The 23857-nt window shown below is 50.2% G+C and overlaps 1 protein-coding gene across 4 annotated transcripts; it reads right to left on the reverse strand.

Annotated features, from left to right (window-relative positions):
* Positions 1-778: 778 nt before the first annotated feature.
* Positions 779-22888, reverse strand: LOC132080210 (pre-mRNA 3'-end-processing factor FIP1-like). Of its 4 annotated transcripts, XR_009419526.1 has the most exons (18): positions 22474-22888; positions 21661-21700; positions 18733-18817; positions 17506-17612; positions 16734-16792; positions 15569-15679; positions 13070-13200; positions 12242-12366; positions 11182-11287; positions 9911-10109; positions 9059-9085; positions 8466-8523; positions 7932-7987; positions 6726-6930; positions 4369-4527; positions 1685-1872; positions 1341-1465; positions 779-1225 (listed from the first exon to the last, which is right to left on the reverse strand). XR_009419526.1 is itself a non-coding variant. In XM_059483238.1 (16 exons), the coding sequence occupies exons 1-16, from the start codon at positions 22565-22567 to the stop codon at positions 1740-1742; spliced, it is 1695 nt and encodes a 564-aa protein (XP_059339221.1). In that variant the 5' UTR covers positions 22568-22888; the 3' UTR covers positions 779-1739. The 4 variants fall into 4 exon arrangements, 2 of the variants coding, with proteins under 2 accessions (XP_059339221.1, XP_059339222.1); XR_009419525.1 differs by having other exon boundaries at positions 1341-1872; XM_059483238.1 differs by having other exon boundaries at positions 779-1872.
* Positions 22889-23857: the final 969 nt, after the last annotated feature.

Below are 23857 nucleotides of genomic sequence, written 5' to 3' on the forward strand. Positions count from 1 at the left end.
CTCATGCAGCTCCCAAGGGAGGCTGGGCAGGGCTCTGGGCCCCTCTGTGCTGAGCAGTGCCAGGGGACACAGAACCAGCACTCCTGAATCCTCCTCACCACTCTGGCCTGCATTTCTCCTCATCTCCTAAAAGCTTTTGGGCACTCCCAGCTGCAGCCCAGCCCTGAGCAGAGGCTGCCAGGAGGATTCCCTTGTTCCTTGCACAGCCAGTGCCAGGAGCTGGCGGTGCTGCAGTGGCAGAGTGCCCAGGGGGCAGTGAGAGATGTTCCCAAATCTGGGCTCACCGAGGCTGCAGAGGCAGGAGCAGCCTGCAGCCTGATCCCAGCTGAGCCTGCCTCAGTGCACACACATTTCTCAGGAGCTCAAGCACATTAAAAAAACTCCATGAAAACCAAACCCAGCAGAAGTCCCAGTTCTCCTCCTCCTCCCCTGGGCTCTGCAGTTCCAAACCATCACTGCACTGTTAAATGCTGAACCCAAACCCAAGGGCTCCCCTGGCACAGGTTGGGCACTTCCCAGCACACTCAAGATTTCCAAGATTACAATACCAAAAAATACAGAACATTATATTCAGAACCATATTATTTTAGGACAAATATTTCAGACAGTTTAAATAACAAGTCAAAGGAAAATGAGACATTTGTGGACTCACATGAACAGAAGGGCAGGAACCTAATGACCAGACAGACAAAAACCCCTGAAAATTATTTCCCCTGTTCTTCCCACCCAGAAACATTTCTGTTGCCCCTTCCCCAACCAATACTAAATCCAAAGAAACTTTGGAATTTGACTAAATTTATTTTGGGATTTAAGGGAAAGGAATGCATTGGACAGGAGTGTTGGTGATACCCAAATAGAAACACCAGTCCCACGAGGGGAAACTGCCAACGGGGACTTGGTGTTCTCTACTGTACTCTAGGTTATTCAGTCAACTCTTAGTAAAAAAAGGAAATAAAATAGTTAAGTCAAAAGGAATTAAAGAGAAATTCATGCTCTTGCTGTGGATCTTCATTGATTCCCCACGCAGGGGTGTAACATGACAGAACTACCTTTGCAATGGATAAAAAACCAGTTTTGGAGTCTCTGCACACGCTGTGTGAACGCCCTCAGCAGCTTCTGGAAGCTGCCACATCCAGGCAGGCCCCTGTGCCCACCTGGAGCAGATCCTGCAGCTCCTCCTGGCACACCCAGCTGGCCACGGAGAAATCAGAAGCTGATTTTGTAGCTACAAAGAAATTTATTCAGGGATGAGACTTTTCACTACTGGACACCAGGCTCTAAGCTGGCTCCTGGATCTAAGTCACGCTGTTCTTTGGACAATAAATTCAAGTTGCACTTACTGTCCTAGTTCTGAAAAAGGAATGATGATGCCAAGAAGAACCAAGAACTATGACCTAATTGCATTAGTTTCAGCTGAAGCCATCTTCCATCAGAAACCATAGGATCTGATACACCAAAGTTCTCCCTAGGGATGTGGATGAGTAGAGTAGCTCAGTGCTTTGTAACTAGTACTGCTGTATTGTCTTGTATCAAAAACAAACAAAAAAAGGAAGTTTAAGGGCACGTGCAGCCTCAGCTCCTGAAGCACTGCTGGCTGTGCCCCGGCTCGCCCAGTCAGCCTCTTCCCTTGGAAAAAAGTAAAAAATAATGATAAAAAAAAATCACCCCCCAAACAAAACATCACCAATTCCATGCTGGTTCCACAGGAGAGTTGCTGCCGAGGGCTGTGGGGGCCTGGCTCACTCCTTGGTGTCCTGCTCCTCTCCCTCCTGAGCCCCGTCCTCGCTGGCCTCCTTCTCCTCCTTGCTCCGCTTGTTCTTTTTGTGCTTGTGGCGCCGGTGGCTCTCGCCCTCCTCGCTCTCGTGCTGCTTCCTGAGAGGGAACAGGGGACAAAGTGACACCAGACACAGCCCTGCCACAGCAGGGACCAGTGCTGGGCACAGGGGCTTTGATCCCCACCAATGGGAGCCACCTCTGCAGTGCCGAGGGCACGGCGGGGATTTTTGGGATGCATCAGCACTGCCACACTGCCAGTCACAGACACTGCCACTGCCACACTGCCACTGTCACACTGCACAGCCACTCCTGGCAGTGTCCACAGGCAGCACTTTGCTATTCTTCTACTCCTGAGTGAGCCCCAGCAATTCTGACACAGCACAGAGGTGAAGTCCTAAACCCAAGATATGTTTGAAACTTTCACTCCTCTGAAGGTGTGTGGGAAATCCCTGGAGTAGAGGCAGCAAAGGGATCAGTGGAATGAGAGAAATGTGGGTTCCCCATGGGAGGCAGATCCTGTTCCTGCTTTTGCTGACTCACAGCTGACCTGGCTCTTCACTGGCTCTTTGGAACTCCCTTATCTCTCCCAGTTTCTCAGATGTAGGTGATAGCTGGGGATGTTTACCCAGGGTTTCTGTGATGTGGGAGCAATCCCAGGCACAAGAGGCCTGAGCAGGCTGTGCATGCCCTGAGCCTGTGCCCTGCCAGCTGCTCCATGCAGCCAACACAGCCCCAGAGCAGCTCTGCTCCCACCAGGAAAAGGGCAGAGCTGGTCTGGCCCCCCCCCAGGAGGAGATTTTCTGCTGCTTCTCTCACAGGTTCAAACCACAGGAGCTGACTGTGGTGTGAAGGTGGCAGAGTTAAAGCACAGCCCAGAGTACAGGAACAAGTAGATAAATTTATCCCAGGATAAACTGTGACTGTGCAGGCACAGCCCCACGAGCAGGGACAGCATCAGGTGTGCAGAGCAATTGTTAGCACAGCTGGAATTCCAGTTCAGCAGCAGACACTGAACTGGCTCAACCTGGCTGAAAAGCTCCTGGCTTCAAGTTATTTTCTGGCTGGTTTAATAAATGGTTTCACAGCCATTAAAGGCAAGAAAAATAGGGAAAAATAAAAGGCTGCTCCCTCTCCACAAAGCACCTTCAGCCACCTCGTGGCCGATGTGTCAGTGGTTTATGCTGGGACACTGGCAGTGTCCTTTGAAAGCAGCGTCAGTGATTTCCTGCAGACTGCTCAGTGTGCAGGAAGCTGGAAATGAATGAAACCCTTTCATCTGCAGTGCCTCAAACAGCCTCAAACCTCAGTGTGCCTCAAGCAGGGAATACCAGAAGGTTTGGGTTGGAGGGGACCATGGGCTGGGATTCCTACAGTGAGGTATCTACTCCAAGGTTTCAATTCTGAGGAGAGGAAGCTGAGAAATAACCCTAAAGCCAATGGCTTGTTTGTCTGATACCAGCTCAGCTTCCAGTTGCTCTGTATTAAGTTTTTATTATGGTCTTAGTCCTTCTTCCCATCATTTTGCTTCCAACCCTTTAGCAATAGGTCCTTCCTTGAAAATTTACTCATCTCCTTAAGGATAAAAACAGCCTTTTTCCTCCAGTACCTACATAGGAGTTTTTCTGATACCAGCTTCAAAATAAGGATAATTACCTTCAGAGCTGACAGGAATTTCCCCTAAAAGCAGGGAGTTGACACATCAAGAAAATGGAGCAAGAACAAGTCATTAATGAGATGTGGAGTGACACAGGACCTGAGCACAGGATCTGTCTCAGCCCAGAGGGCAAGGCTGCTGCTCTGCTGGGGACTGCTCTTCCAGGAAGATCATCTGTTGCAAATCCATTTTCTGCACAAAAGCTGTGATTTCAGCACATGCTGCTGTGCCCCAGAACTTCCACCTTGGTGCAGACCATCACCCCCTCACTATCAGGCTCTGGGCAAGAGCTCAGCTCCTCCTGCTCCGGAAGCAATTTCTGATGGCAGGCAGAAGGAAGTTCTTCACAGAAGGAGTGAGTGGGCATTGGAATGGGCTGCCCAGGGAGGTGGTGGAGTCACTGGAGATGTTTAAGGAAAGGCTGGATGTGGCACTCAGTGCCATGGGCAGGGTGACAAGGCGGTGCTGGGTCACAGACTGGACTCGATCTTACTTTTCCAACCTGATTGATTCTGTGAGCTCTGCTCTGGTGTACAGGAGCAGGAGGACCAAAAGCTGATGCTGCTGTCATGGCCTTGCACCTCCTTTGTGTGTGCTTTCATTAACATGGCAGCTCTGCTGGGAAGCTGAGCCCACTGAGCACAAACTCAGCCCCAAGCTCTCCTTTCCCTGTCCCAGAGCTTCCTCCTGCCCACAGCTCTCAGACAGAGGGAGCAGGGATGAGCCAGGCTGCCATCCCCCCCAGAACAGGGACTGCCCACTGACCTGAGGGAGGATTTGTGTTTGCTGCCATCCCCCCCAGAACAGGGACTGCCCACTGACCTGCGGGAGGATTTGTGTTTGCTGCCATTTTCCCCCAGAACAGGGACTGCCCACTGACCTGCGGGAGGATTTGTGTTTGCTGCCATTTTCCCCCAGAACAGGGACTGCCCACTGACCTGCGGGAGGATTTGTGTTTGCTGCCGTCGTCCTTGTCGCGGTGGCGGCGCTCGCGGTGCCGCTCCTCGCGCTCGCGGCTGCGGTCGCGGCTGCGCCGGTAATCGCGCTCGAAGTCGTAGCTGCGCTCGCGGCTGTAGTAGCGGTACCGCTCGTCGTCACTGGGGGGACAAGGGACACGTGGGCACAGGGACACCGGGCAGGGATCGGGGGTGCTCCTGAACCACCGCACCAGGAGCACACACGGGCACACACCGCTCTCCTCCATCGCTGCCTCCCTGCTGCTGGGTCCCTCGGCACAGACACACCGATAACCTCCCATCCTTTGGTGTAACAATCACACGCACTCATTTTGTGAGTTGTAGTCGCTTTGTGTTTCAGAATGATAAACTTTGTCTGACTTCATACATTGCTATCTTTTGCTGCATGCTGAACAACATGTTGATTTGCCTTCTCTTTGCTTTGTTTTTTTTTTTTTTTTCAATATCTAATACTAGTAGGTCAGAGGAAGCTCTGAGCCTGCTATTCTGGGTGATTTTTTAAAGCAAAAAGCACATCAGCATACGGGATTTTATCTTATTTACCTTCTTATTTTAAAACAGCATTAACTGCAATAAGGTATTAAAAATATTTTTATTTTCTGAGCTGCCCTTACTGGCAACCTTCTTTCAGTGAGCCCCTCCCAAAGGGGCTGGTTCAGGAACTTCTTTGCTCTGGTTAGTTCTCATTATTTCTTTCTCCTTATACTATCTTGTTTCTACTTAAGCTTCACAGTGTCTTTTTTCAGTTTTTCTTCACACACAGATCTCTGGGTGGCAGGTATCAAATGTGACCTTCTACACATAAGCTTTAAGATCTCAGGTTCTGAACTGGCTTGATCAGGACTTTCCAATTTACACTTAAGGCACAGAACAGTAATACATAGAGCTTCTCACAAACTTCCCCACAAGCTCAAAACATCAAACTGTGAATGCAGCTTTGTCTGCACCCCTCTACCTGCTCAAAGCACCTCATTCAGTCCCCAGGAGTGGGCAGGGTGTACCCCAAACTGAGACAAATCCCACACTCCCCTCTACATCCCCCTGGTCAACTTCTGAAAGCCACAATCTGAAGGGTTAACAGTGCCCCTGTGGGAACAATACTCAAGACCTGGGAGAAAGGACGTCACAGACATTGTTCTGACACTCCTGGAAACAAGCTGGACAAATAAATGTGCAGGATCAATCAGCTGGGAGTGCCCCAAAGGACTGCAGGGCCACTTGCCCTGCTTTGACCTGCACCAGGGTGCTACAAACCTGCCAGAAATGCCAGCAATGTGCTCTGGAGTGCTGATCCCAGGCCTTGGCTCCAGCATGGACCAGGAATTGGGGGAGTCTGAGCTCTTCCAATTTTAGCAAGTTTGTCTTCTGTTCTCTTCCTCCCCCCTCCCATCCACAGTGCCCAAAAGCTTATAAAGAAAAAAAAATAGAAGCACACTGCCCTGTTTGCTCCCTCGCTGGGCTGGGAAGCTCCCCAGCAGGAAGTACCCAGTGCCAGGAATGCACATTCTGATCATGTTTTGAATGATTATTGGCATTTCTGAGCCTGGAGCCTGCAAAACACCGACACAGCTGCTGACTGAACACCAAAGGGATGGGTTTGGGAAGTGTCTGCAGCCCAGCCTCCACCTTAGATGAACACAGGGAGGCTCCAAGGCTCCTGCTTTCCCCCAGGTGCTCCCAGCACTGCTGTCAGCTGAGGCCACAGCAGCTCCCACCAAGGTGGTCTCTGCAGTCCTGCTCCCATTTCCTGGCTGACTCCCAGGGAATGGCACTCCCAGCCCCACAGGAGAGCAGAGCAGGCTGTTTGTCCTTTGATCTGACAGTGACATTTAGAAGACAAGAAGCAGCAGCTCCTGCAGCCAGTGCTTCACACTGAGCTGTGAAACACTGAATAAACACAGAGGGGCTATTTCATTGACTGGCCTCTGGGAGAGCAAGAGGAACTGGTTCTGCTGGATTTAAACAAAAAACCCAGACCCAGAGACAGGAAATCAGCCAGTGGCACAGCTCCCTGTCTGTGCTGCAGTTATTGATCCAAAGGAGCTCTTCCCCAGGCATTACAGAGAATTCAGCTGGTGTCCTCTATACCTGCCCTGAGATGGCCCAAGGCTGCCAGGAGCACAGGAGGGCAGCACTAACTTGTATTCACTGGAGGTGGGGGCAGCACTCACTTGTTGTACTCACTGCAGGTGGGGCAGCACTCACTGCAGGTGGGGCAGCACTCACTCACTCGCTGCACTCACTGCAGGTGGGGGCAGCACTCACTCACTCACTCGCTGCACTCACTCACTCACTCACTCACTCACTCACTCACTCACTTGTTGTATTCACTGGTTGTTGGGGTGCGGTCCCGGTCCCGCTCTCGCTCCCTGTCCCGTTCCCGGTCTCGCTCCCGCTCCCGGTCCCGCCTGGAGCCCGAGTACTCCCAGTGGCTGCTGCTGGAGCTGCTCGTGCCCTTGTCCACCGTGGTCACCCAGGGCGTGTGGGACGTGGAGATGGGGGGGTAGCTGATGAAACCTGAATCTGCAGCCAGAGAGCAGAGCCCTCCATCACCCAGAGCATGGCCAGCACCCCCTCTGTCCCTCCCTTCCCAAAGATCCCCCTGGCAGCAGAGCTGGATCCCAGGCGACCACTGCCCAGCTCCCTGCTGTCCTTCCCCTTCCTCTCCCAGCAGTTTGCTAAGAACAGGGAACTCCTCCCTGGGGAAGGCACAAGAGCAGGCATTTACAGGCAGCACTGCACAGCCTCTGTCAGCCCTGGGCTCTGGGCACCTGTACAAAGTCCCACCTCCCACCAGGTACCTTTTGCTCTAGAGTGGCACCTGGGGAGGGCCAGCAGTGAAGGATGTCACCAGAGCCACCAGCATTCCCCAGGCACAGGTGGCCAGCTGGACTGGTGAGGTCATATCCCAAAGCAGGGCCACATCAGGCAGCACTGCAGGCTCCTGTCCTTGGGAAGGGCTGGCACTGCCACTCCCCCAGCCCTGTCCTGCAGGGAGGCTCTGCAGGGTTGCTCAGCACAGCCAGGAGCCACTCCTGGGCACTGCAGGACTGGGACAGACCTGGGGCTGCAGCAGGGAAGGGAATCTGCTGAAATCCTGGCACTGCCTCTCCCATTGCTAAAGCACAGGAGATGGTGCCTGTAGCAAGGAGAGGGTGAAGTGGGGGAGAGATTCAGAAACTCAGGGAAGAGATGCCAAGCTCAGTCGCTGTGGATGGTTGTGCTAATCCCTGAGGGTGGGGAAAAGGGAGAATATGAGTGAGGGTGAGCACATGTGTGTGCAAACAGGCGGGAGAACACACTGAACACACTGCTGAGGCTTCTCTGTGCTGGGGATCTGCCCTGGGTCACAAAAGTGCATCCCCACACCTGCCCAGCACTCAGAGCACACACCCAGCCTGTGCTCCTGGCTGGGACCCTATGGGCACAGCAAGGCCTGGAGCTGGAGCAGCCATGGTGAGGGTCAGCCCCAGAAAGGCCAGGGCAGAGAGAGCAGCAGTGGATGTGTCCTGCCCCGTGCTCACCTGCAGAGTTGTAGCCAAAGGGAGGTGGCTGCCTGTTGTTGTAGCTGGCTGGCTGCCTTTGGGAGAGAAAAGGGGGTGAGTTACTGACATCAGGGACCCCACAGCTCTGCCTGTGCTGCAGCTTCACCCTGTTTTTCCTGGAGATCTGTGGAGTATTCTTATGGGAATCCCACTACCAGAAATGCTCAGGGGTTTTGCCACAGCTTCCAAACCTGCCATAATCCCACTGCTTGCCCTGGGAAAGCACCACTGCTCACAATCTACCTGGAGCACCTTCAGAGAAAGCATCTGCAGTAACAAATCATGCCATGAACTACTCTAGGCTTTACCTAGATTTTACTGGCTCCTTCCTGTGCCTTGAATATGCCAAATCCAGGTGAATGCACAGAGGATTCCTGGCAGACTCTGCTCTCCCCCACCCCAACTCAAGCCCAGACCATGCATCCCCAGCACTGATTTTGGACCTGTTCTCCTCCCCCCCTCCCTCCAGGGCAGCTGCTCCCATGCTGTGATCTTACCCAGGTGTGGTCTTACCCATCCAAGGTTGGGATGAGGAGAGCTGGTGGTGGTGCCAGAGGTGGTGGGAACAGCCCTAGACACACAAGGGTAAATCAGCACAAGATCTTGCAGCTTCATGACTGCTGTTCACAGTTAAAAATCATTAAAGCATCTTTTTACTCTAAACAAGGCCCTGTTTAAAATGGAATAATTTTCCTTCAGGATAGCATCTCCTCCCCAAATTCACACCTTAAAGCTCTCTTAGTTTTCTAGGGATATAGGAAGAAAAATAAAGCAAAAACTACCTTCTATTTTGGCTTATAAATAATGAACATAAGATTCATCAAGGAGTAGCAATTAACTCTTACAGCCCTAGGAAGGAAAAGTGGTTCTTGGAATGCAGACATGTTCCATTCTCATCAGAATATAACAATCAAGTTATTCTGACCTCCAGATTTGTGTCAGAATAGAAGATAAGCAGCTCAGGTTCAATGCTCAGTTGGAGTTTATTAATCTTAAATTAACTGTGCTCTAAACTGGTGCCATCCTATTTCATGTTACTTAGTCCAAATGCTCTGAACCTGTGTGATCAAAATTGCTGCTGTTAGTAAGAACAAGGTAACACCTACCTGGAATTGGACCTGGAGGAGGCAGGCCTGTGGAAGTAAGCAGGGAAAACAAGTGAGGACAACAAGGAAAGCCACTCTGTACTTCATGGACTCTCTGTACCTCAAGCTAAACCTCAAAGCCCAATTTTGAATAAATCTCACACAGGAGAAAACAGAGGAGGAGAAAAATTGGTGCTACTAAGCAGGAATTAGCCTATAAATGATATAATTTTCCCAAACAATCTCTTTACCTTTATAATTTAAAATGTTGCTGGGGAACTCCTTTTCTGAGTGTGAACACAAACAATTGATTTGGTTTTCAGAACAACTGAAGGAGCTGGAGAGGAGAACCTGCTGCAGGTCCCACTCCAGTGTGTCCAACTTGATTTTGCCAAGCAATTTTAACTAAGGCAGCAGGAAAAACTACCATGGAAAAGTTACTGGGGAAAAGAACCATTGAGTGCTGCAGCAAATCCTCCTCAGGCAGGAGTCCCTGCATGGAGTGCTCCTGGTGCTGCTCCAGGAGCAGGAAAAGCACAGAGTGTGGCCTCTCACTTCAGTCTGGTGTATTTAAGCAAGAATAAAGAGAAACAGGAACCTGCTTCTTGACATTTATCAATAAAGCAAATGGATCAGTAGCACTGGAAGGTTCCTTCAGGGAAACAAAGCTCAGTTTTTTCTTCAAGGACCAGCTGCCATTTTAAAGTATTCAGGGCAAATATTGAATAGGCTGATGGAGACTAAACAAAGGCTGGCCAGGGGTAGGGATCTGTTCCCTGAGTGCTCCCCCATCCCATGGCACTGAACCACTAAAGCTCTGCTTTGCCCCAAGCCTGGGACATCCCAAGTGAGGTTCCATGAGTGAGCACATACCTGGAGGATGCAGGGGAGGTGGAACAGAGGTCACAGGAGGAGGAGGGTGCAGGAAGTGAGGAGGAGGAGGCCCGGCCAGCGGGGGAGGCGGAGGCCCTGCTGGTGGAGCAAACGGCTGCTGCTGCGGAGGCTGCTGGGGCTGGGAGGGCTGCTGGGGCTGCTGGGGGGGCTGGGGCTTGCTGCCATGGTCTCCCAGCACCTTGGGGGCACAGGAATGAAAAGAGAGTGTTTTAATCCCTCTGTTCCTGCAGCAGGGCCCTCACAGTGCTGGCAGCATCACCACAACAGGACTGTGGCAGTGCCTGAACAGTGACCAAAACACAGAGGCACGACAGTGACCTGAAGTGCAGCTGGCAGTGCTTGTGAGGGGGAGGAACAACAAACAACCCTTTCCCAGCAAATTCTGTCTCTTAGGCAAACTCTTCTTGTTGGCAAAATCTGGAAAACTGACTACTAAAAAAATAAATGGACCAAAAAACCATAGAGAAAAACCCAAGGAACTGAGCCTAGGAAGGGAAAGGTTCCATGTTTAGGTTTTTCTGGAAAGTTAGCAGAGTTGGCAGGAGAAAGGTGGTTAAGAGAAGGGGGCTTGGCAGATGGTCCTCAGACCCTGCAGCTTCCTGCCTAGGAAGCAACCAGAACATTATGGTCACACACTGGGCAGGCAAGCCCAGGACTGGGATTAGCTTTAAACCCAGGCTTTCATTTCTTAGAAGGGACAAGATCCAATAACACAGGCCCAGGCTCAGTCTGAGGTGTGGGCTGCACCAACTGATTTGAGACTAAATGTTACTTTAAAGTACAGAGAAACACCAGGCCCAGGTACAAACCCTTCACTGCATATTTGAAGATTCCAACCCAGAGTGGAAGGGAATAACCCACAGAAGATTCCCAGGTACAAACCCTTCACTGCATATTTGAAGATTCCAACCCCACACTGGAAGGGAATAATCCACAGAAGAGATTCCCAGCTACACATTCCTAGGAATACTTTGGGAGGGCTGATGATGAAAGAACTCAGGCCTTACCATTCCAAAGGGAAGACTGGTCTTTAAAGGACAAATCTGACTGTTGGCAAGACCAAGCTTTTAAGGCAGAAATTAACTGAGCCTGCAGAGGGAACGATCCATGCACACACCTCAAGAAGGTCAATGCAGTACCTGCCGCTCTGCAGGTATGAGCTGGGAAGTCAGGAGCACACAGACATCTGCCCAGGGTTCACCAGAAATGCAGTACAATCAGGAATTTGTCAAGGCTTGCAGGGGTTTTACCTGGATGGGGTTCTCCTCCGAGGCGTGCTTGTCCCGGCGTCTCCCTTCCACCCTGCGGATTGTGCCTGCCTGGCCCCCGATCACATCAATGGTCCCCCCCAGCTTCCTGGGACAAAGCACAGGCACCTTGTCAGCCTCAGAAGCACCACAAGGAGCAATGTTCCCTGCTGTCAGCACATTTCTTTCATGCTTTCTTTCCCACCAGGGAAACATCTCTCAAATGGGGATGAGGAGCCAAGGAGAAGCCCGTTTGCATTCCTGAACAGCTTCCCTCTGAGCAGGAGTAGGTTTGGGCTCTCTGAGCATACAGAAATGTCACCCAAAGAACCACCACAAACAGGTATAAAAACAGGGATTACACACCAGGACAGAAATGCTCCCAAAATGCCCAAATCCAACAGACTGAGCAGAGCTTTAATGCTCATCCTTGAGGCACAGAGCTGGTTCCCAGGCAAGGGGTAAAGGTGGGATGCAGGGCTGCTTTCTGCAAGGCAGGTGTGCAAAAGCTGTTTTGTGAACGAAGCAACAGAAACACCCTGAGCCCATAGCTCTGGCTCGGCTGGTGTGTTCTTCTGAAGCTTCTGATAAAACCCCATTGATCTCCTAAGGGCCAAATGGTTTCCCCAGCAGAGGCTGCCCCTCAGAATGACTCAGTTGTTTTACCACACATCCAGCAGCGTCGCACACAGGCTCAGGAACCAACAGCTCCTCTTATCCTCTGCCAAACTCGTAATCCACTTCCACTTGAGGAGGCAAAGATTAACATCGTGGGAGGAGGAATAAGCCAAGCAAGCACAAGCAATGTCAGCAGTGTGAGCCCTCAAAGCTGAGGTGTTTGCCTGGCTCCTTCCACTCCCAGAGATGTGTCCCATCAGCTGGGATCCAGTGCCAAGGAGGGGGGAATGGACAGGCAGGGGTTGCACTGCTGGAGGTGACACTGACTGAGTGACCACAGCAGCTTCCTGCCAAGCTTAAAAGCTTCTCTTTGAGGCTTGAGGAGACTCAGATGTGGCCCAGGTGGTTCCCAGGTGCCCCCATGAAACACAGGCTCCTCTCTTACCTGTTGGGAGGAGGCCCAGCCTTCATTCGTCCTCCCACCAGAGCCAAGAAGTCTGTTTTGAACTCTGTTTTGATGATGCTGCTTTCCACTTCTTTTTCAGCATTTCCTGTTCTTCCCTGCTGAACCTATGGAAGGAAATAGGTAACATATGGTGTTGTGGCCTTCTTTCAACTGAATGGAGCACCAGAGATTAACCCTCAGCAAAAGAAAAGGAACAATCACAGCAACCTATTCTTCAGTCAAGGCACAGCCATTTGGGTCAGTTAATGGCCATTCCAGCCTCAGCCTGCTGCCCACTGTCTCCCACCAGAAGCTCTAAGTTTATTAAACTCATATCATTTTCCATGGAGTCACTAAGTCCAAGCTGGAATGAGCAATACTTGTACTGACAATTTGGCTGAAGTTCTGATGGCCACTATGGACTCCTGCAAGGCTGATGGCCAAGGCAGTCTGCAAACACAAAATGCAGCCACACCACTGCAGCAGGCTCCAGCAGTAAGCAAAACAACCCTGGGGGCTCAGTTTCCCTCCCTGCACTTCTCTCATCCAGAGGGCTTTCCAAGTCAACTGGAAATTCACTCCAGTCTTGCTGCTGTAGTGGTTCAAACTTGCCAAGCTGATGGAACTACTCCTTCCTCACTACTCCTTCCTCAGAAAAGATTTCCAACAGAAATTTACTCTTTAAAGATTCATTTTTGGATTTCTGCTTGCTGAAAGCTCACAGAACAGCTCAGAACTGAGGTATCTCCTGCTCTTACACACTCATCTCTGTGACTACAAACACAATCCCAGTTTTCCTGGAGCCAGGACAGGAGTCACATCACCCACCGTGATCTTGTTCTCAGTGCTGATGGGAGGAGCAGGGTCCAGCCCCAGCTGAAGCCGCCGCTGCTTTTCACAATAAGCTTTCCATGTTTCTTCATTGAATCCATAATTAAAGTAATCAGAAAGATCAGCACCTGGCAGAGGGAGCAGGAGTTAGCACAGAGGTTCTGCACATTTGCACTCTCAAGCTGTCCTTTAACTGCTTTTATAAAGGGTTAAGGCAACAAAAATTTTCCAGAGAGCCCCTGTGCCTTCCCCTGTCAGCTGTGGGTGCCCCAGAGCAGGAGACAGTGGCTGCACCTTGGGTGGGAAGGGAACGTGGCCTGAGCAGCAGGGGGACCCCTGGGACATCAGGACAGCAGTGGGACACACAGGACAGCAGTGGGACCCCCTGGGACACACAGGACAGCAGTGGGACAAACAGGACAGCAGTGGGACCCTCTTGGACACACAGGACAGCAGTGGAACCCCCCTGGGATACCCAGGACAGCAGTGGGACCCACTGGAACACACAGAACAGCAGAGGGATCCCCTGGAACACACAGGACAGCACCTCCACAGGCCATTGGGAGCTCCCTGCAATCACTTATTCACCATTTCTTCCAATTGTCCACATGAGCTGAGTGCTGGGCACAGCACAGGAATGACAGTTCCAGCCCCCACCACAAAAATGGGGTGGAGCCACAGAACCTTGTTCCTGGCAGAATTAAGCCCACACATTCCCCTCCTGACCATCACTGCCTTTGCTGTTTTGAGAGGAGATTCTGGGGCTCACCCATTTCGTGAAAGGCAGCTAAAGTGGAAGGTTTTTATTGATGCATCCCAGACTACACAAGTAATTACAGCTCAGTCACAACCCTAATTAACCATCCCAGAGTGTTATCTCCCACTGCCAGCCTCCTGTGCAATGTGCTAATTCAGCACGAGCACCTCTGAATAACAGAGGTGACCACAAACTGCTTGCCAAGAGACCTGAGTTGCAGAGGGGCAATCCCAGGTGCAGGAATTACAGGAGCACCCTCCCACTTCCCAGCACTACAAAGCACCTCCTGCCCTGCTGAGGTGTCCCTCAAACATCCCCCATGCAAAGATATTCCTACACAGAGCAACTCCAAAACAAAGAGCTGCTACAAGAGCGAGGCAAAACTCTGCCCAAGCTTGGTTTAAGTGTGAGGTTTAAGCAGTGAGGCTTATCTCCTGGGCTGGCCACTTCCTGCTGTACCACCCAAACATGCAAACTGCATCCACACCGACTCAGCAACACAACATTTACTTGTGGATTTTATCAGCTTCTAGTTCAGACCTCTATCAGCTCTTCCACACAGGATTGCTCCTTCCACTCCCTCACTCAAAGACATAACAAGCTGCTGAACAATTAACTGTAAAGGATGTAAACTTGAAAGGCTGTTGAGTAATGAGCTACTTGCTATCTAAAATAAACTTACAGACCACACAGCTCTGCAGAAATCTTCCCTCTACTGCATTCCAACACTGTTTTAGGGCCAGCTGGCTCTACTCTGGTCCAGGGATGTCAGCATGGCCACAACATGTCCACGCTTTAGCTTTGAACTTCACTGCATTCTTTCTAACTCATTTTCTTCCCATTCCCCTCTGTCTCACTTCGAATCAAGGAGAAATCCCTGCAGAAGAAAAGCTTCAGTTCCAGTCTGCCTGCACTATCTGCAGGGTGTTTCAGTGCTGGCTTGGTACCTGGCCATGCCCATGGAGCTTTCAGCACTGGAGTGGGCAGTAGGTACCCAGAGCACAGCACAAGCAACCTCAGGAAAGCTCTACTTACTCAGCACAGCAATATTGCTGAAAGATAAATAAAATACAGGGGCTGGCAGGGAGAATAATGATGGCTCAGAAAAGGCAAGTGGACTTTTTCTTTCAGTTGACATTTAAATCAGAGCACATTTTATGAGTAGCACAGCAAAAATCTGGATGTCTAGTTCCTTCAATTACTTCTGTATCAGAAGAAAAACAGCAGCTGATTTGTAGCATCCTACAGCTGTAAGAGGAGAAATCTCCTTCATATAAATAAATGTGGGCAACCCCAAATGAGGAGGGACCATAGGGACAACTCTGGGCCTGGCCTGGGGACACAGAGCAAGCTCCTGCACAGGAAAAGGAAAACAAATATCAACAGCCAAATCCTGACCCCACTCAGCTGCCTTTAAGGCCAAACATTATTGGATTGGTATCAGTGCAATGTTCTCAGGAAGCAGGGAATTAATAAAATAGACCATTAAAAAAAATAGCTGTTCCCTGTAGGGAAGTTCAATTACTAGAATAAATGCAGCCCAATTTAACATAGCCATGGCTTGTTCAATCAGTAAATGCCATTGACTGTCTAGCCAGGCAGCAGAGACTGAGCAACACACATTGTTCCAGCTTCCCTGTTCCCTGGCAACAACAAATGGACAGAAATTACATGTGGAAATCAAGAGACACAACCAGAACTGCAGAAAATATTTACCACAAGGAACTGTGAGGCCTCACCTGGTTTCCTCCACGGTTTGTCTTCAAATGAATCCAAATCCACTTCTATCACAGGCAATCCATTTATATTCCCTGCGGCATCCAAGTCAATACCTTTGGGCTGCAACTTGGCTTTGGGGAGAGAGGGACTGTTACAACTTTTATTGCAATGCCTTTAATCCACTCATTTGCTCAGCAAATTATTGCAGCAAAAACAAAGCACTGCAGTGAATTAATCACCGGGTTTACAGCACGCAGGTAACCACAATCAGCTTTTTAATAAAAAGGACTCCAGTCACTCCATAAACAAACAGGGTGTGCAGCACCTGCAGCTGAACAGCAGAGAAGCAAATTCAACCCAGATTGGTACTACAGACAGAGTAAATCATTAGGACATGCATGAAATTTACCCCAAATGAAAATAAAATGAAATTATTTTTCTCCCCAGGCAAAGTACCTATTTTCCCCTCCCAAGACAGACACATTTTCTCATAACAAGAGACTTTTTCAGGATTACTCTTTAGCAGACTAACAGGAGTTTGCAAAAATCTTTCAGGTACAGAACCTACAAAGGGAATTTGTTCTTATTTTCTCAATCAGAAGAGAATTCATTTGGATAAAGCAATTAGTCCAAGGGATAGATGAAGCCCATAAAAGGACAGTCTCACACATGTGGAAGGACAGAATCCCAGACTCAATTTACAGTAGAAAATAAACTGAATTGGTTGTGGAAACTAAACTAAACTGGTGTGGAAAATTTCAGCAGCCAAATAAGCACAGCTGTTACTCAAGGTCAGAGTTTGTTTCTTTTAGCATCTCACACTGCAAGTGACTCAAGACACTGAGTTCCAGTCCTTCTCCACAGCTGCAATGCTCAGCCCCAGTGCAACAATATATTTTAGAAATATTCTGGGGTTTTACTATAAAACTATCAATCAATACATTTTTTCCTAATTTAAATAGAATTATAATCACCTTGCTCAGTGATGGGTAATTAAATCACTCCATTGCCTCCTGTCCCCTCACACTATGCTAGAGGCACTGATATTTAGGAAATGCACTTCCTATTGCTGGTTTGCACTAATTCTATATTCTTTTAAACACAGCAAAATTTGCAGCTGCTGCAGCTGTCAGTGCCAGGTAAGTGAAATACTGGAAAAGTGAAGGATAAAAATAACAGCAGTACCTGAAGCTGATGCTCCATAGCCTCTACCCGTTTTTAAGTTTAGATTCATAGGAGTTCCCCTATTGGAAAAGAATCACTACATTGGCATTTGAACAAATTACTTGGCTAAAGATTCTCATGCAAAATATATTCAAGCCCTGACACCCTTCAGGAGATGCTTTAGTTCACCTGGGTTTGCTATTCAGAGTCATCCATCAGAGTGAAACCACCTCTACAACAAGAGAAGGAAATTATCCATAAAGGGGAAAAATTAGAATATGCAGCAAAGCACAGGTAAGTCATTTGTGTAAGAGGAAGGCTGCTAGCAGCAAGCAAAATGCTCTCTCATTATTTTTATTCAATGCACATTAGGCAGAGTTGTAGAAAGTATAATTTCCTGCTTCTCAAATCCAGCCTTGCCATTTCTGAGCCATAAAAAATCAGACAGCTGGAAATTAGTAAATTCACAGTTTATGCAAATTTTTAGCAGTACAGATTTGGTTCTGGAAGTTTTCACAGATGAGTTAAACAGAACTTCCCACTTTTGATTTTGCCCCAGGGAGCCCAGGAATTAGTAAGTTAATTTCCCAGCAGCAGCCCCATGGATTATCATTCCCTTTTTACAGATGGATTCTCCAACAAGCAATTGCAGGGCGGAGCTGTCCCTCAGCTCCTGAGCCCACTGTGGTGTTGTGGCCACTGGTGCCAGCAGCCAGAGCAGCTCTCAGCCCATCCCTTTCCATGGCCCATGCTGGATCCCTCAGCCCCAAAGCCCACCCCCAGCAGTACCCACATGTAGGACGGCGCTCCCGTTTTGATGTTGCCGATTGTGACCTTCACATCATCGTCATCGCTGTCACTGTCACTGTCATCCTCATCATCCTCACCACTGGGAAGGGCCTGCAACAGCACAGCCACACAGCAGCTCATCAGTACACACAACTTGAGAATTCTCCAGCACAGCCAAATCTCAGGAAGCTTCCTGAACAGCCTCCAACAATGGGCAACTCCCACAGAGAAACTCCCCTGTCCTTTGAAGATTTGGCCCTACGTGAAATTTGGGGTGATATCTGTGAAGCCAAGGAAAGTTTAGCTCAGTTCTAAGAATTTCACCACGTCCCTCAGTTCTTTTTGAGAGTTGGGGCTTTTCTGACACATCTCCTTCACAAGGGCCATGGTCAAAGTACACCACCACAAATGAAAACCACCAAAATACATTCACCAGGTTTCACCTAAGAACCTCAAGGCAAATATTCTCTCACCACAACTTCTGTGGTAGGGAGCTGCTGAGGAGTTTGGTTTGGCTGATTTAGCACAATCAGACCCCAAGACACTTCACTTTAGAGATTTGACCCCGGTGCAACCCCAGTGCTGGGCACAAAAGTAAAGGAATAGAAAAAGAAATCTTCCAGATATCCAGCAAGTGCAGTTTTGTGAGAAGCACAAGGTGAATTAGCACCTCACCCCACATGAGGAAGGCATCCCTCACCCTCCCTCCTTTTCCACAGCATGTGGGTCTGTCAGAACCCTGCATGAACCCTCTTAATGTGGCAGAAAACAAACCCATCAAAGAGTCCAGGAGAGAAGGGTGGGGAGAAGCAACCCTCCTCCTCCTCTTTCAGCACTGAGCCACCAGATTGTGTTGTCAGAGGTCTGAGCCTGAACCAAAACTGATTCCCAGCACCTTGGGCTTTCTATCCCAGTGTTTCCTATATTTTACAGGTCCTTGAGAAGTCACACTGAATACTGAGCTGGAACACATCGTGTTCTGCTTTTCCTACCAGACTGCAGCATCAGAGAGCCTGATCTGCCTCCTGAGAGGGTTTGAGCAGAGCCTGCACCAGGGTTCCCTCCCCACCACTGGAGGCAGGATGACAAGACAAGGCTGTTTCTGGACCTGGCTTTGGGCACGGCTGGCAGCACACCCCAGCACTGCAGACACCAGGGATCTCTGCACTCCCTGCTTGTCCCCAGGAGTGCTGAGAAGCACAGACATCCCCAGGCACAGGGGGACACCTACGTGCTGGGCCACGTCTCTGTCCTCGCTGTTGACGGGCCGGCTCTCCTGGGGAGCGTCCTGCAGAGGGTGAGCAGACTCTGGGTGCCTGCACGAGGGGACAGAGGAAACAAAGTGACCATGACACACGAGAGAAAGTGAACAAGCACAGCCTAGAGAGTCACTACAACGAGTTCTAAAGTCTTTGACTTTCACACAGTGCTTTATTCTCCTTGTGTGCTTGTTCTGCTGGCATTGGCTCAACTACCTGACAAAAAAAAAAAAAGCATCCTCCTGGCTTGGCTTTGCTTTTGCTGGGAAGAATCAGTGTCACACATCCAGAGAGCACCTGACAGCACTCAACAGCTCAGTGGCAGCTGGCTCAGCTCGGATTTGGCACAACCACAACCGATAAGAATAAGACCATAATAAGCAAAATTCCATCTCCTCCTTAAGGATGCTAATAATTACACATGCATTTAGTCAGCAGCAAAGGCATCTGTCCCAGAGAAATTAAAGAAAGAGTGATTTTAATGTTTCTACAAATAGTTTACAGTAAGTAGTTAAAATTCCAAAAGGAAAAGTTATGGGAAAAATTATGCACCTGTTCTTCTCACTCATTACAAATTAGACCTGATGAAACAATGGTCAGGCTTGGATTTAACTCCAGTTTAGGAGTTTGTACAAATGTTAACATTGTTTATTGCACTGGCCAAGCAAGAAAGTGGAATTGATGTACACATACTAGAAAAGAGTGTGCCAGGTGTTACAGAACTGAAATACAGAGAGCTCATCTGTCTCTAATGTCACAGGTAGAGCTCAGCAGAACTTCAAAATAATTTTTGAGTTTTTTTCAAGAGAGACAATCAGATCAGCCCAAGCCAAAGAAACCCAATTCTCCACCAGTGCTTTGTGGAGCTGCTATTAATTTAAAATCCCACACTGGACAACAAACATCCACAGGATTGTTTTCAAAAATGAACAGGCAACATCTCACAGAATCCAAACACTGGTCACATTAAAGCCACTTCAGTGACATGAGACACCACACAAGAAAGGCAAAATGACACAACTCAGCTGTTACTGAGTGTAAAACAAAGAACAAACACTCTGAGCATAACTGAAGCCCCATTTTGGGGAAGTCCCATACACAAAGAAATTCATCAGGTATCAAAAAGAGGGCTGAAGGTTGGGCAGCTGACCAAGCACAGGTGCCAGGGGTGCCAAGTTCCTGATGTGACACCTGCACACACTGGCAGATATAAAGGGCAGCCAGGATGTCAGAGGGAAAATCAGCCCCCAGGTATTTCCATGCTGCAGACACAGGCTGGGACATGAGGACCAAAGCAGGGACTGGAGAAAATCTCTCTGATGGATTCAAAAACTTTTTGCCCAATCCAAGGAACTCAGCATTGACCTCCAGCCTGAATCTCCTTAAAACTCTGAGATTCTGTGTTCAGGAGGAGTGACAGCTGTTACCTTCAGCTTCAAGTCACAAGAAGCATCTGTGGGTGTGCATTAAAATGTATGAACTGGAGTTCAGAGAGACACCTGGGAACCAGGAGCCTTTCCTAACCTCTCTCCTTCCCAGGAAGGAAGCAGCTGACAGGTCCCCAGCATTGGCTGGGCACAGAAAAACGTGGCAGAGATTTCACCTGCCCAGAATGCCAACAGAATGCTGGGCACTGCTGGCAGCACAGCATCCTGCTGGCCTCTACCACATCCCTCAGGCTGGGGAGTGTCAGTGATGCTGCATCCCAAACTCTGCAGATTTCTGCTCCCTGGCTGGGACAAACACTCCAGACAATCAGCAGAGCATCCCTGGAGCTGCAGCTGCTGACAGCAGGGCTAACAAAGAGTCATTTTTCTTAAAACACCCCACAGCTCTTCTTTTAGGTAGATTCTCATTGTGCAATGAAGAAATATGGGGGAAAAAAGTAAAAAAGAGGGGAAAAAAAAGGACAGCCAGCATGGCCACTAATATTCCTTCTCCCTACATTTTGCAGTTATTGGGAACAGTTGCTAGAAATTCAGATTTTTAGTCCTGCTTGTAAAATAAAATTACATTCAGATGAACGTGACAAGGAACAGCAGATTTATGTAAAGCAGCTGTACATTTCTGTCTAAAAGTTGTTCCTCCTCACAAAACTCATTTGATGTTTTTAGGTAACAATTTACCATGTATTTCACCACTTGCTTATTTGAACAAGCTTTCAGATTCCTTAAGCACAGAAGTAGGACAGTACCTGTAACAACCTCAGCATTCCAAACACAACCTACAATGACAATAAACCCCAAACTGAACTTTGGAAGGGGCTGAACACACACAAGCCCAGTGAAAACCAAACCTTCTGAAAAATGTTACATTTAAAATGGCAAACAGGTAAAACTGTGCTGAGACCAAGCTCTGCTAGTGCAAAACACACAGCTACAAATGGAGAGAGAATACAAGCCAGGAATAACACAGAAAGCCAAACTGATGCTTGGTTTTATCTCCAAGTCTTACCCACACCACTTGACAGATCTCACAGAATGTGCTGGTTTGAGCAGCTCAAGATTTTAACCCCAGCTCAAGGTTTTGACCATTCCCAGACTAAAGAACAGGCCAGTTTTACCAAGGCCAGCCTAGCACAAAGCCAGTCCTCAGGGCATCATTCTTCCCAGGGAATTGAACTGGAAAAGAGATCTGGTTTGAAACAAATTGCTGAGAGAAAAAAAGGGCTAAAAGTTAGTTCTAAATCAAACCAGTCCACTCATCCAGTTCAGCTTCCACATCCATAAATGCCTGCCACCCCCATGGGGGCAGCTGGGGATGATCCCATGGGATGGGGAAAGGACAGGCTGCTGTTCCTGGCAGCAGCACTGCTCCAAAGCCCCCACCAAGCTCTGCTCAACAAGGCTCAATCTTTACACCATGTATTGTTATAGTGAATAAACAGCCTCAGGACTCACCCAGAAATTGGTCCATCTTCTTGCTTACCAGTGGTGTCATCTGCAAAAACAACAGTAAGAACAAAGGAATTATTCAAATGAAAGGAAAAAAGCTAAATTCAAGCACAAAAGGCATCAGAGGTACAGAAATACCCAGAAGTCCCAAGGCACTGTAACCCCAACACTCTCTTTTCAACAAAGTTCAACCAGAAATGGAACAACTAAAAATCAACCCAACCCAACAAACACCATCCATCTGCAGAGGTGATGTCTCACACCAAACCAAATTCAAAATGTGTATCCTAATTCTCAGATAACAGAGACAACTATCAGATAGGAACTGAAGTCACCTATCAAGGTCTTTATATAGAATTTTAACGTTAAGGGAACAAGCAACATTCGTGTGCAAAGCCTATGGGAAGGACAAAGACGTTTCAATAAAGTCCTGTGGTTTATACCGGCCACATCCCAGCCCCGTTAGCCATGGGTTTCACAAGGTTTGGGTGATTAGCGAACTCAAACTCTTAACAAAGCATCTCGTTAACCTCCCTGCACCAGTGTTATTGATGAAAGGACAATAACACACCGCCACCCGCCCACAAGAGCCGCTCAAGCGCTCCTGAGGGGAGGCCGGGGGCGGACGCGGGTCCCTCTCCGGGCCCGGGGGCAGAGGCCGGTCCGTCTGAGGGGGCCCAGGGAGAGATGCCCGTCCCTCCCTCCTTCCCTCCCTCCGCGGGGCCGCCCCCGGTCCCGCACGGCCCCGCAGCCGGGGGCGGCCCTGAGGCGGGGCCGGGCCCGCTGCCGGCCGGGCCCCGCGCTGCCCGCGGTACCTACCCCCGTACAGCCAGTGCTCCTCGTCCTCCTCCGCCTCCAGCGGCGCCGCGCCCGACACGGCGCTGGCGGCCGGCGGCTCCAGCTCGGTGGCCATGGCGGCCGCGGGGCTGCGGGGAGCGGCGGCGGGAGGAGGAGGAGGAGGAGCGGCGGCCCCGCTCGGCTCCCGCCGGGCCCGGGCGCGGCGCTCGGGCGGGGGTTCGGCGGCCGCGCTACGGCGCCGCCATTGCTCCTTCTATGGCGGGAGGGGGGAAGAGACCCCCGGCGTGGGCGCGCAGGGCCCCTGAACCGCCCGCCCCGCGCTGCCGGGCCCTAGAGTCCCCCGCGGTGCTCCGCCGGGCCCTAGAGCCGCCCGAGCGCCCGCAGGGCCCTAGTGCCGCCGGCCGCACGGAGCCGCGCTGCCGGCCCCGCCGGGCCCTACCGCCGCCCTCAGAGCCCCGCCGGGCCCCGGCGCCGCTCGCCCGCCAAGCCCGCCCCGCCAACCCTGCGCGCGCATGCGCGGTGGGAGAGCGCGGCCCTGCCCGGGGAACGCTCCGCTGAGGGGATTGGGGGCTCTCGGCCCTCGCCGCGGGTCGCGCCGCGCTGAGGCGGCGCGGAAAGGAACGCAGAGCCCGAACGGCCGCTGTGGCCCCTCCCGCTCGGTGCTGCCCGGGAAGGCCGTGAGGAGTCTCGCAGGATTGCCGAGGAGGCGCCGGGAAGCACAGAACGTCGCTCCGTGTCACGGCTGTCAGCGCAGCGCTGCTCCCGAGCGGCTGCGGACACATTCGGGTCTGTCTGGGTGCGGTTTGCACCTTCCAGCTCCTCGGTGAATGCTGAACTTCAGGGCCTGGAGATGCAGCGCCTGAGGCTCCTTCTGCAGCTCCACCGGGGAGCTCCTGTCTGAGCATCCCCCTCCCCTCTCCCGGAGTCCTTACCTCCATCAGCATCACAGGGAAACTTAGAGCAAGCTGATTTTCAGCAGTAATTCTCACAAAAAAACCATAGAGAATCCTGAAGCAAGTTACCTTTTCCATGCACTAAACAGCTCCAGAGAAATTCCGGATTGAAGTGCTCCCCTGCAGTTCCGGTGGGGCTGAGGTGCATTCCTGCTCCTTGTGCCCTGCTGGACCCTGCAGTGGGAATGCTGAATGAATACTCACCGTGGGAACTGGAATTGGACATCCAAAAATCACCGTGGGTTGATGAGACCCCTGGTTATAGTGATGAGAACCCCTGGTTATACCAGTGAGATCCCTGGTTATACCGATGGAGCCAGGTTAACTCTGCAGAGGTGGGAAAGTGCTGCTCACCACCAGGCCTCAGCAGTGCCTTTCCATTTTCCACTCTTTTCCATGAACAGCAAAACCCAAAATTCCTTTTGCTGCTCTGTTCAGGCACTTCACGGTCA

This window comes from Ammospiza nelsoni, chromosome 15 (genome assembly GCF_027579445.1).
Source record: "Ammospiza nelsoni isolate bAmmNel1 chromosome 15, bAmmNel1.pri, whole genome shotgun sequence".
Taxonomy (NCBI): Eukaryota; Metazoa; Chordata; class Aves; order Passeriformes; family Passerellidae; genus Ammospiza; species Ammospiza nelsoni.